The sequence below is a fragment of the Mustela erminea genome, chromosome 3, assembly GCF_009829155.1.
Source record: "Mustela erminea isolate mMusErm1 chromosome 3, mMusErm1.Pri, whole genome shotgun sequence".
Taxonomy (NCBI): Eukaryota; Metazoa; Chordata; class Mammalia; order Carnivora; family Mustelidae; genus Mustela; species Mustela erminea.
In genome coordinates, this window is record NC_045616.1 from 134187618 (window position 1) to 134200850 (window position 13233).

Here is a 13233-nt window from a genome sequence, read left to right on the forward strand (position 1 = left end):
TGTAGGGTCAGAGGGATTTCAGAGAAACAGGCTGTTTTGAAGAACCTTTGAGTTGGAACAGGACCGGCCTCATGGGGTGAGAGTTGCTTCCTTTCGGTTGCTGAGCAAAACCCTTGCCCCTACCCCTAACCCATTGACAAGAGGCTGGGCTGCAGCTGCCCCACCCATGGGAAACCGCAAGAGAAAAGCAAACAGACCCCACCAAAATGAGGCTTCGTGTCTAGATCTGCCACTTCTGGTTAGCTGGAGGTGGATGGGAAACCTGAGTGAAGCCACTGGTTGGAGTTTCTGGAGCCCTTATGTCGGGAATGGACTCAATCCTGGATGGTTGGTATTTCTCAGCTGAACAAACCAGGGCTCAGTTTGGCTTTAGTGTGGACACTTAGGGGCCGACATCCTGGGTTGACCCCCAGCAGTGTTCTCTAATCCCAGCCACCTCTAAGCTCTAGAACCACTATTCCTAATACCACTGCTCTATCAAAAGGGTCAGCCATGCCTTTGGATGTGGTATGGGCAGTGAGGGTAGCAGAAAGCCCTGGGGGGGGGAAGATGTGATTAAGGCTCAGCTCATTGAGATCAAGCATGGGGACTTCCACACCTGCCTCAGAGCTGCCTCAAAACAAACAAACAAAAAGATAAAACCATTGCACAAGCACCCAGAATAGCTACACTTAACCCTCATGTTTACATAGCTTTCCAGGTGGGAGTTGCGCTCCAGCCTGTCTGGTTCAAAAGCCAACAGGGAGGCAGAGGTTCCACCATGCTGGTTTAATTCTCACTCTCTGACATGGTAGCAACAGAAACTGTGAGGTATGGTTTTTACCATCGTGTTGTCTCTTCGCTGTAGAATACCAATGGTAAATACTATGTCCTGAAGAGTTCTTTATTTGTAACCAAAGGCCTTGACGCTACTATCTACAAATAACCCATTCTGCACTTTTGTTCCTGTTGTACAAATGTTTGTGACTAAGGCCTACAGAGATACAGTGCTTTTTTGAATTTATATTAAGTCAACATACAGTCAAGTCTACAGCTGTGAATTTCTACTTCTATCTTGGACTAAATTCAGCTGTTAGAATTTTCTGGGTCATATCAGAAGTGGTTCCTGTTCTCCCTTTACAATCCGTGTCCCTCTTTCCCTCCAACCACCCCTCCCTCCCCTCCACCCTGTTTTCCTTCCTTCCCTTTCTCCTTCTTTCCTTCCTGCCAAAATACATATAGAACATTTTGTAGGTCTGAAGGGTCCTCACCTCTTAAAGCAGAACCCAGTTTGGGATTCTTCTAATCATGAGGAGGTCCTTGGTTCGGACAGGACCTCTCACCACTGCCATCCCTAATGCTGGCCTCTGGACATATACGTGTCCTTCCTTTTTTCTTCTTCAACCCAATACCTCTTTCCTCACCAAAAGTCTCTTTTCGGGGCACCTGGGTGGCTCAGTGGGTTAAGCCGCTGCCTTCGGCTCAGGTCATGATCTCAGGGTCCTGGGATCGAGTCCCGCATCGGGCTCCCTGCTCGGCAGGGAGCCTGCTTCCTCCGCTCTCTCTCTGCCTCCCTCTCTGTCTACTGTGATCTCTCTCTGTCAAATAAATAAATAAAATCTTTAAAAAAAAAAAAAGTCTCTTTTCCTTCCTTTTCTTTTTTCTACCAATCCATTTTCTTATCAGAATACCCACATTCATTAATAGCCTCTTTAAATCTGGTGATGTTCAGAACAAAGACTTGGGAATTAAAATAGTAAAAAATTCAAAGTCCCCACTGTTTTGGTAGGACTAAATGTTTTGTGTATAAAGAACCCTGGTAGGTTATAATTTAAAATAAACCTCTCTTATCTCTTCTTAAAAATGTTATTTTCTTTGGACATGACCTTGGGAATAAAATCATGGATGAAAGTTATAAACAAGTAGAAATTCTGATTCTTGAGGTCACGAGAGTACTCTATTAACAAATAAGTCAAGCTGCATAGGGTTGACCGTGCATTAGTACCACTGTGTTTTACATGTATAGTTATTCTCATTTACACAACTCTGTGAACTAGGCCCTATTATCATCACCCTTATCCCCATTTTATAGATGAGAAAACAAAAACTTAGAGGTCAAATGACTCGTGTGAGTTGACGGAATGGAACTAGGTCTGGAACCCAGGAGCCTAGGGTCAGGTGTAGGACTCACCCAAGGCAGGCCCCCGCAGGCCCGCCCTCCAAGTCCGTGTCCTGACTCTCAGACACTGACTCGAACAACGTCAGGGATGGGCGGTAGGGGTGGAGGTGGCAAGCAATTTTGTAAACGCCATACTTGTAGTCGCTCGCTCAGTCCTTGCAACAACTGTAAGAGACCTCCCACATCATTCCCCCATTCACAGCCGAGGAATAGAAAAGTGAAGAAACCTGCCCAGTGGGGAGCTTGGGTGTTAAGTGAGGCAGCCTGGCACTGGGGTCCGTGTACTTCCCACCACGCTGCTGCTCTTCTCACCAGGAGAGGGAGAAAACACTACCCCAGTTCCCACTAAAGTATATCCTTCTTACCTCTGCCATTGCTTCCACCACCTTCTGCTTGTCCACTTGTAAGATCCCATTCTTTGCTGTGCGAGACACGTGCAGGTCATGCCAGCGGCCCAGGGTGAGAGGGTCTTCACTCCTGTTGAAGGAAGGAAACTTGAGCGTGGGTTAACATCCTCAGTGTTACAGATCCCACTCATGAATCCTCCAGAATGCAACCGAGGCCAACCTCAGATGCCTCATTTCATTCAGTCCAAAGAAAATCATTCCTGTTTAGTAAGCACGGCAGGCAAGGTCCATCTATTGGAGCTCGGACCCCTTTACGGTAGGAACATTGCAATTATTATTTTATTTATTTGTTACAACAAGCCTGAAATGTGGGTCAGATGAGCCTGGTTTTCTAAATGAGAGGTGACGAGGGGGTGAGATGTGATCACAGTTGCACACAAGCTTTGAAAACGGAGAAGTTACCTGGGCTCTGGTGTAAAACATAGATTCTCTGCTGTACTAATGTTTGCAGCATCCTTTGAAATGCATAAAAAATAGGATGGATGGATGGATGGATGATTGGACAGATAGATGGATATAAGGATAGTTAGGCATGTGACAAAGCAAATATAGCAAAATATTAATTATAGATGGCAAATGAGAGATACAAAGATATTTACTGTATAGTTCTTCCAACTTTACTACATGTTTGAAATTTCTCATAAAAATGTTGGAGGGAGATTCCATATTATCTGATATTGTAAAAAGGATTAAAGGTACTTTAAAAATTCAATTACTAATTCAAGGTAGAAGTGCTTGAAGTTTAAATGTTACTGACAGGAGTTTTACACATTACTTTGGATAGTGAGGTATGCATGAAGAGTATAATTATTGCATTTGTATTTATAACAGTGTCTAGTTCCTAGCCTTCACTGAACCTCCCAATTATTTTTTGATCATGGATCATCTTTAGAAAACTGTCAGGAATACCAATGGGCACAATTATCGAAAGGTCTCCACCCCCTCACTTGATTTTTTTTTTTTTGCTCTGGCAAATGCTTTTGTGATTTGTCCTTAGCAATTAGAATTTAATCACCTTGGCTAAATCGATATGCAATAAAGAAACCAGAGGCACTCTTACAGCAGCCCCATCTCTGTGATAAGTCACAGCGCCTTGGTGGCGTGCTCGACCTGCAGAGGTCACTCCCTGTCAATACCTGCCTTCCTCAGCATGCTGGGATCGATCGAAGCCATCACAAACTCATTGCAATTGCCTTGATTTTTGAACCAGGTTCATAATGAACTTGACTACCTTCTCCTTTTCCTAAAGTTAACATGATTTGGCCAGTTCCACAACTTCCTGTGGTTAGGGGCTTTAGGCGAATGTTACTAATCAAGCAGGAAGTCTTTGAAATGGTTTTCAAAATAAATATCTTGCAAAGGAGCTCCTGAAACACCATAGTAATCACTGTTGTCAGGTTACACTGGAGAGGGGATGGGACAGAGGGTGCTCTGCCCCTTGAACACTTTGAGCACTTGCTTCCTTTTGTCACAACCAATACGCAGAATCCTTTTTCTGGGTGCTTTCCCGCCAAGCAAGAATACAATAACTCACAGTAACAAAACAAAACAAAACAAAAAACTAAAACCTCCTCTTGTCTCAAAGAGGCACAGAATTATGAAAGAGAGAGATGCTGGACACTCAGGTCCTATGAGTCTGTGACCTCACAGCTGGAGCGGTCACTGCAGAGTGTGGAGTTGGGGGTGCCTTCCGTCCAGGAGGAGGGCTGATGAACCCGACCCTCCGCTCACGCTTTCGGTCACTCCATGTCCAGGAGGAAGCCATGTGAAAACACAAGGTGATATTCAAGGTGTCTTCCCCTCTCAACTTGACAAACAGTTCGACTGGAATTGCTTCGACTGTTTTGCATAATCATATGTAAATTGAATCAATTAAATACCTACCAAAGTTGTCTTGAGACCTAGGACATTTTTGCATAACCAGAGGTACAAAAATGTAGTCCTTTTTAAGAATTGTTGGAACCTAATGCCGTAAGCATTTCTCATCAGCCATGAAAAATGGCCAGCAGTTAAGGGCGATGTAAGGTTGTAACATCTCTCCCAAACGCTCTTCCTAAAAATGATAGTCTAGCAGTAGGAATTACGATGGAACGCAGCCTGTGATTTCCTTTAAAACAACCACCACCGACTGGTTTCCTGCTGCAGGGCGTAACTGAACAAAACACTGTAGTGAGTTTCAAAAAACAATTCGCCAAACATAGGAACAAGAACCATGTCTGCCTTTGATGAGCAGGCTTCTGGCTTGAAGGTAAAAACTACCGTGGGAGCAAGATGGTAAGAAGGGGAGACACAAACAAATAAGAAGAGCATAGGCCCTTACCATCCACAGGCTAGGGGAGTCATCAAAATAGCGACACACTGGATGGGAACAATCGATCTGCTAATAAATTAACAGTACAAGCGGGATACCAGGAGGACAGGTTTGACGACTCGGAGACAATTCTGCCACTGCCAGCAAGTATTTAAGAAGCAACTAGTCACCGCCACGCTATCAAAACCACCTATCACACAGCCTTCCGGAGATCGTGCTCAGGGATGGGGCTCTGTGACAGCTGACTCCGCGCCCGGCTCTACGTGGAGAGTGTAAGAGACTCGCTAGTAGCTGGTACCATCGAAGACACAGTGTAAGAGGACAGTAAGCATGGAAAGCGAGGTCACCAAGGACATTTATGTTCCATGTCCGTTGACACCTCTTTGCTGGTTGTCATCTATTTGCTGAGCGCCCACCCAGGGATGCTCCAAGCATGTGCCGATGAATTACACTTCCTCCCGTTTCTCCTGATGGCACCATAGCAAAGGAAAGCAGGGGACCCCGGCCAAAGCCAGCCTGCCTGCCAAAGACGGACACACAGAGTCGCTCCCTGCTGGGGAGTTACTGGAGAAAAGGAAGTCCTGTCAGGAGGAAAGCCTGAGCCACAAGGAAGCATGTTATCTATAAACACCAGGACAAATTTCAGAAAAGGTAACTGTGGGGGGAAGACAAGAAGAGTGCCAGCTATCAGGACAAAGTCATCTTTTCCCAAAGTGACTGCTGTGTAGCGTTTGGGTGGTGGGGGGGCGTGCAGGTTGCAGCCCTTACCTGAGAACACCGGTCCCAGAGCCACAGTCGAAGCGGAACTCCACGTGGCCCCCTGCCATGTTGATAGACAGGAAGTCCTTGCTGGCTGTGTCGTAGCTGTACAGCAGGACGCCGTCCCCCGAGTCCGGCCGAAACGTGATCTCAAACTCCGTGAAGGAGAGGTAATGCTGGGGCTCCAGGGGCCAGGGGGTTGCAGCATAGGACCTCAGCGACTCTCTGAATTGCGGAATGATCAGGCTGAAAGCTGAGGATAGAAGCGTGTCATTAGAAATCCCTCTGGGGCAGGACTAGCCACGTTCTTGTCTTCCTGCGTAGAGAGCAAAGCTGCATTTCCCGGCGGCCCTGAGCTCGCTGGCCCGCGTAACCAAATTCCGGTCAGTAGAATGTGGGTGGGAGTACCACACGGCACCCCAGGTCCGGCCCTAAAACTTCCCTCCATCTCGCACGCACCCTCTTCCCTCATCTGCTGGCTGAATGCAGGAAGGGGAGGTGGCGGGAGGTGGATTCTAAGGCCCCCGGCAGAGCCACTGGAAGGCAGGAGCCTGCATCCCTGAAGGACTGTATGGAGCAGAGGGTGCGACCCCCCACCCCGACCTACTTGCAGCAATGTGTGATGTGAGCAAGGATCAACCTTTATTATGTTACACTACAAAGTATGAGATGATATGTAACAGCTCTGGTTTACTGGAAACCATAGACCCTCTTCTAGGAGAAATGAGATTTGAGATTATACTGTGTTCCAAAGATTTTCTCCCAGGATGGTGTCTTAGGTCCAAATTTAAACCACTGGTAAAAAATTAAAACATGTTCAACTCTGCATGGTGCTCCAAAATCTTTTAAAAATCTTTAAAGTTTTCCATTATTGTATGTGCGTTTGTGTACACGCATGTGTTTACATGTATATACACACATGTTGGCGCCTACATGTACCGGGACCTAGGCAGACGGTATTGAGGGGTGGAATGATTCACTAGAACAGTACAAAGACAGAGAGTCAAGATGACTTTTGTCCTATCCGTTGTTAATGATTCTGTGTCTCACTTCCCAACCTTTTCTCTGAAACTGTCAGCCATTCTAACGAGCACGAGCTGCAAATGGTCTGATATAGACCATATGCACAGAGGTTTTTCTAAGTTTTTGGGGGGCCAAAAGGAGCTCACCAAAGCCTGGCCCAAGAGTATCTTCAAATGAATATATCCTTGGCGGATTTGACCCATGAACACTCAAAGACACACCAACCTTATAAAAAGGGGCGGGGGGGAACACGTGGGTAGCTCAGTTGGTTAAGCATCTGACTCCAGCCCAGGTCATGATCCCAGGGTCCTGGGACTGAGCCCCGTGTAGGGCTCCCTGCTCAGCGGGGAGTCTGCTTGTCCCTCTGCCTCTGCCTCTCCCCCCACCCCACCTCAGGCACGCACTCTCTCTTAAATAAATAAAATTGTTAAAACAAGATTCTCCTGTGTCTCCCAACACTGCATAAATTTTAATTCCATAAAAATGTATGGGACCTTGCTAAAAGCACACTGATGAAAAATTATATCAACATGAATTAACCATGCAGAGATCACAGTCAACTTGCTTCTTTCTCACCATCTTCACAGTGTCGTCCTTTGAATCCAAGGGGACAGAGGCAAACGTAGGAGTCGGCTTTGACGGCCGTGCAGGTGCCACCGTTGATACACGAAGCCTCATCACAGAGCCCACTGCTGCATTCCCCTAAATACAGAAGAGGAATTACCAAACAGATCCCTCATGGGAGCCAGGCCGAGATGATGGCACTGAGCACGCCAACAGCTCAGGGCTCCGGGTAAATACAGTTCCCTTCCACGGCTGTTCCCTGGTATTGCTGCACAAGTTCAGGGAAAGTGGAACGTATCTTCATTTTAATTTGATTTTGGCTTGTTCTTTATGAAGAATCACCGAATCTTCAAAACATGGTGGACACAGTTAATCAATAGTCAATTGTTGGACAAGTTTACGACCACTGACAAGGATGAATGAGCTGTCTCTGCTTTAATTCATCTCTCTCTTATTCCCACAAGAGTGTGTTTCAACCTCGCCATGTCAACAAGGCATTTCTGTTAAAAGTGTTCTTGTTGGTGTGGCCGCAGTTCCCTTAAGTGCTACCACCCTGGGGGTTCAAAGTGGAGGCAATGAGGTAGGGACTGAAGCCATGTCTAATGTATGACCTGGCCTGAACCATCCACTCCTTTGTCTAAGGCAGGGAGGGGTGAGGGGTGAGGGGGCTCCCTAATACCTCAGCACATGCCTTCCAGAATCCCTGTTATGATCACATGGGAGACAGCAAGGTGGCCTGGAGTAAAAAGTGGTGAGACACTCCACGCCAGATGGGTCCATTCTCTTTACCGAACACTGAGAGGCCCATGCAGGGCACACTTTGTCATTGTCAAGATCGTCGGATGAAGGAGGAACAAATGGACCTCCCCTGCGCTGCTTGTCTTCTGCTTCTGCTGTCTTCCTTCTTGTATATACGAAATAAATTAGACAGAAGGGCCAGTATTTGGTCCAGAACGACATAGGTGAGTACAAAACACTTCTTTCCCAGATGGGGGCAAAGGGGCACATCTCTGATTGAGGGGTCCAGCCCTGTACCCTGCAGGTTGGTGATGCTGGGCCCGCCTGAGCTAAAAGCACCCCCCCCCCCCCCCACCAACGTTGGCCTGGTTGTGTCATCTCTGCAAGCCTCACATCCTTTCGTCCTCAGCCCTCTGTGTTCATCGAGCTGATCCAGTCCCTGGCTCCGTGCTCAGCCTCCCCGGGAGGATGAACTGGGCTGGTGGAGTGTGCACCCCTCGAGGAGGCCAACCGCAGGGGCCCGTGACAGAGGTGAATTGGAGCCCCTGCAGATGGCTCGGTGCTCCAGCCGGGGTGGGCTGGCTTTGGCAAATCCCAGTTGGGGCCCCTGGAAGTTCAGGCCAAAGTGACAGGTGGTCTGCAGTCACAGTCTGAGCACATGGCCAGCATCCTGGCTCCGCGGGGAGGGTGAGGAGCATCCCCGAGAGCCAAACTTGCAGGGCCGTGCCCCCACTGGTCTTGGTGGGCTGCGGCTCTTTCTCAGAGAAGGGCTGTTCCCACAGAGGAGACATGAGCTTCTTGGGTTATTTTAGATGCATGCAGGAAAATATTACTTTATATATTTGCATTGTGACTATATTTTAAGAGGTGGGAGTGGGATGGGGCATTTCCTTGATGAAAGCGTGTTTCGGCTTGATTCTGCTGGCCATGATATGCAAGCCGGACCGGGAGCACTGGCGTGGGAAACAGGAACGAAATCTTACGGAGAGGGAACCTGGGGCTGGACGGGGTGGTGGCAGGGGACATGGAGAGAACGTGAGACACAGGCAAGGAATAAACAGCCAGCTCCTTCTAGAGGCTGACGGTGGAGGCAGACTCTAGCATAATGTCCAGGGGGTCCCCGCTGGGCCGTCTGCATAGAGTGGCAGGAGCAGAGCCATGAGCACAGCTGGGAGCGGGAACAGGTTGCTCTGGGCAGAGAAGTTGGCCTCACTCAGCTGAAGCCTATGGTCCCTGTGCCAGCATCCCCTGCTCAGCCCCGTGGACACAGCCCCTATACACATGAGGGGCACGCTGGGGGGCGGCAGTGACCTGGTGGTAACCTGGACCCCAGGAGAGGAGGGGCTTCCTAGAGAGGATGGGAAAAGAGCCCCGTGGGACTCCAGGAACCAGGGAAGGGTGAGGAGCTGGCAGAGAAGACAACAGGAGAACAGGCCAGCGGGCCGGGAGGACTCAGGGCAGGTTTGGGGAAGCTCTGGAGCCAGAGCACAGAGAGCAGGCGGAGTTAATACTGCTGGAAAGTCCTGGAAAAAGGCTTGTGGGTTTGTAAAGGGGTGACCATACCCGGTTTTAGGAGAGGGATTTTTTTGTGCCATGGAAGGGGGTTCATTGCAGGGGGTTCACTTGGGGGCCTGGAAAGATTGGGAGCGTCGGGTCTAGAAAGAGAGGAGCGAGGTGCCCGGGGTTCCCAAGCGTGGAAGGTAGCAGGGCTGTGTGAGGCATGGTGCTGGGTTTCAGCAGGGGGACCTGAGCAAGTGAGAATAAGACCGGGCCGGTGCAGGGGCAGGTCCGGGAACTGATAAAACACATTAACCTTTATTTTCCCTCACTTCCAACTGAACGGGAGTGTTCCCCTCAGTTACTAACGTGGGCAACAAGCCTCTAAGAATGGGCAGTGCTCGTGGCCTGTGGCCAACTGTTCCGAGTTACTGTTATATCACATTTCACTCGTTGCAGATGTCTCAAAATATCATTTATGCTAATTACTACTTTGAAACCATGGTAGCTCTTCCAACCCCATTAAATAATCTTATTCTCTAATGCTTTATAAAGAAGCACAGATACTACTACAATAACAAAACTTAAAAAAAAATGTATGGCTTTATTTCAATATAAGTGTTTCCTATCAGGGATATTTTTCTCCACGTTTATTTTTTTTTAAGTTTTTATTTATTTATTTGAGAGAGAGAAAGCAAGCATGAGTTGGGGGGAGGGGCAGAGGGAGAAGCAGACTCCCTGCTGAACAGAGAGCCCCACGTGGGGTTCAATCCCTGAGATCATGACCTGAGTTGAAGGCAAAGGCTCAACCGAGCCACCCAGGTGCCCCTATTCTCTGCATTTAAAAATGTCATTTCGAGGGGTGCGTTGCTGGCTCAGTCAGTGAGCGTGTGACTTTTGATCTCAGGGTTGTAAATCTGAGCCCCACATTGGGTGGTAAGATTACTTAAAAATAAATCTTAGGATGCCGGGGTGGCTCAGTTAGTTAAGCATCTGATTCTTGATTTTGGCTTAAGTCATGATCTCAGGTCATGAGATCGAGCCCTGCATCAGCCACTGCGCTGGGGCATGGAGCCTGCTTAGGATTCTCTCTCTCTCTCTGCCCCCTCCACCCCCTGCTCTCTCTCTCTCTCAAAAAAAAAAAAACCTAAAGAAAATAATAAAAACATTTGAGAAGAGTCCATTGGCTTCACCAGACCATTAGAGAAGTTCATGGCACACGAAAGGTTAAGAACCCTTGGGTTCCTGAAATGATGATCCTAGTAGCAAGGTCCAGGGATGTCGGGACGGACAGAAGCAAAGTGGAGATAAACAGGCCAGTTTTAGAAATGAGGAAATCTTCCCAATCTTAGAGCAGGAGGAAGAAAGTTGGTGGCCAGGTCACGGGCCTAGAGTGCTGGGAGTACCTTGGCCCCACTAAATGAAATCACTTTTGTTGACACTGAACCTACTAGATGCCAGCTTGTGTTTACGCAAGACAGTGAAGTGAGAGCCAGTGAGAAGTGAGGCAGCTGAGGAGAAAAGTGAAGGTGGAAGGTCACGGGGTAGAAGACATTAAGGACACACGGGCAGGGAGCAACCTCCTCCCCTCGTCCCCCAGTCCAGAACGGAGGCCTGTCTGTCTCCCCTACTGAAGACCTGTCAACTTAGTCTACACCTCTGCCACCACCACTGGCCTGGAGCAAATCGCCATTATCTCTGATCTGGACCGCTGCCATCACTGCCCGGCCAGTTTAATGTGCGTCCTAAATACTGCTTCCAATAAGCTATCCGCGGCCAGAGCGATCTTTTCAAAACACAGACTACATCCTGGTAGACCCACCTCCCCCGGTACTCCCACTGGGACAAGTCATTTCCTCTGCCCGGAATGTTCTTCCCTCTCTTATTTGCTTTAAAAGAAAAATGCTTCAGATAGCAACTTTGCATTATATCCTCAGAAAGCTTTCCTGGACCTCCTGCTCATACAATTCCCTTATTACACACTATTATTGTGTTATCACTCCTCCTTTGTAACACTTACAGCCAAACGTCATTTTACATTTACTCGTGTGGTTGTTTGATCAATCTGGTCTCTCCTTGCGGCGGCTACGTGAGGGCTGAGCTCCGGTTCTTGTTCATTACTTTATCCCCAGCACCTAGAGTCATGACTGACATTAAGCAGATGCTTAAACAAGTATCTTGAGGGAAAGAATGACTAAAAGACCGACAAGCCCCTGGGGAGACCCACGGACACCTCAGACCTCTGGAGTCTCGAATAACTTGGGAAGCGGCTTTGTCATGCTGACACAGTGGGGTGTGAAGATCCAAGACAGGATTGGAAAAAACGAGTGCTGCTGGTTTAGGTTGGAGAAGTTGGGTAGAAATACTAAAAGAAAAGTCTAGGCCAGTGAATGCAAAATTTGCTGAGATCGCAGACTAGTCTAGAACATGAATTTAAAGAGAGTTCAGTCACTGGGAATAATCTAATGAAGGAGATGAGGTGGGAGGGCTTGGGGAATGAAAGGTCCCTCTGAGGAGCAGAGGCAGGCTGAGGTGATGGGGGAGGGGAACAGAGAAAAAGCTGGGGTTGCAGACAGCAGTGCCAACTTAGAGGTACCAGACAGAGGAAGCATGGGTCTGCTACTGTCATTACTTTCTTCTGGAAGCCTGTATCCCCACCAGAAATTCACTGCTGTTGGTATGAGCCCAGCCTTCCCCATGGTGGCACTGCATTTAACTTAAAAGAACTTGAATTTCTGAAGGACTAACTCCGACTAAAGCAAGTATGGAGTATGAGGAAGCAGCCCTTTTCCAGCACGCCAGGGTGAAAGATGGGAAGAAAATGAAAAAAGGCAATGTGACTGATGTCTGCCATTAAGGTTCATCATAAGGCTCACAGTCATCAAAGAATCCAATAGTAGCTCCTGAGGAGCCCAGAGCCAGTAAGGTGGGCCCGCCTGGTGCCATCGGCTCAGTGGAGAGGTTGGTTTCACACTGTGTGAGAATTTAAAGCACTGCCAGAAATTGGTCCTTGCTCAACTTCTCAATGTCATAATTACCCATCAGATGACCACGTGGCCTGGAGGCCACAGATCTTTCAGGGCTGTTTCCCTGTTAGTTCAATGAAGAGAGAAAAAACAGCTTATAGCCTGCTTAATGGGTGGAGTCAGGATATTAATAATAATATTAATAGCAAGAAATATTTACAACATGCTTGCTATGTGCAAGGCTTTGTTCTTAGTACTTATATGCACCACAACTCATCTGGAGAAAGTAATCTTACAAGGAAGTTACAAAATATATTCATAGGTTGAAGCCCTAATTCCCAGTGTCACTGTATTTGGAGACAGGGCCTTTGAGAAGGTAAATAAGGTGATTTGAAGTCTTAGTGATCCAATCTGAGCAGTGTCCTATAAGAAGAGGGAGAGACATCAGGGATAAAGGTACCGACCAAGGCCACAGGAGGACACGGTGAAGGAAGGATTGCCAAATGCAAACCGAGGAGGGAGGCCTCGGGAGAAACCAAACCTGCCAGTGCCTTCATCATGAAGTTCCAGCTTCCAGAACTGTGAGAAAAGAATGTTATTAAAGCTACCTGGTCTGTGGTATTTTGTTACAGCAGGCCCAGCAGACTAAAACAGTCACCAAGTTAACCAAATTTAGAATTACCTATCTGCTCTCAGTGATGGAATAAACATCCTTATTCCTTTAAAAAACAATCCTAGTCTTTTCAAAAAATCATGCTGAAACAATTGGACATCTGCATGCAAAAAAAAAAAAAAAAAAAAAAAAAGGTA

The 13233-nt window shown here is 47.6% G+C and overlaps 1 protein-coding gene across 2 annotated transcripts in view; it reads right to left on the minus strand.

Moving 5' to 3' along the window:
* EGFLAM (EGF like, fibronectin type III and laminin G domains) overlaps nt 1-13233 on the minus strand; it is a 184717-nt gene that overhangs the window by 27494 nt on the left and 143990 nt on the right. For both annotated transcript variants that reach the window (XM_032337564.1, XM_032337565.1), the window contains 3 exons: nt 7235-7360; nt 5645-5888; nt 2524-2635 (listed from right to left, as the gene is read on the minus strand). In XM_032337564.1, the coding sequence (XP_032193455.1) occupies nt 2524-2635; nt 5645-5888; nt 7235-7360 (482 nt within the window). The remainder of the gene's footprint in view (nt 1-2523; nt 2636-5644; nt 5889-7234; nt 7361-13233) is intronic.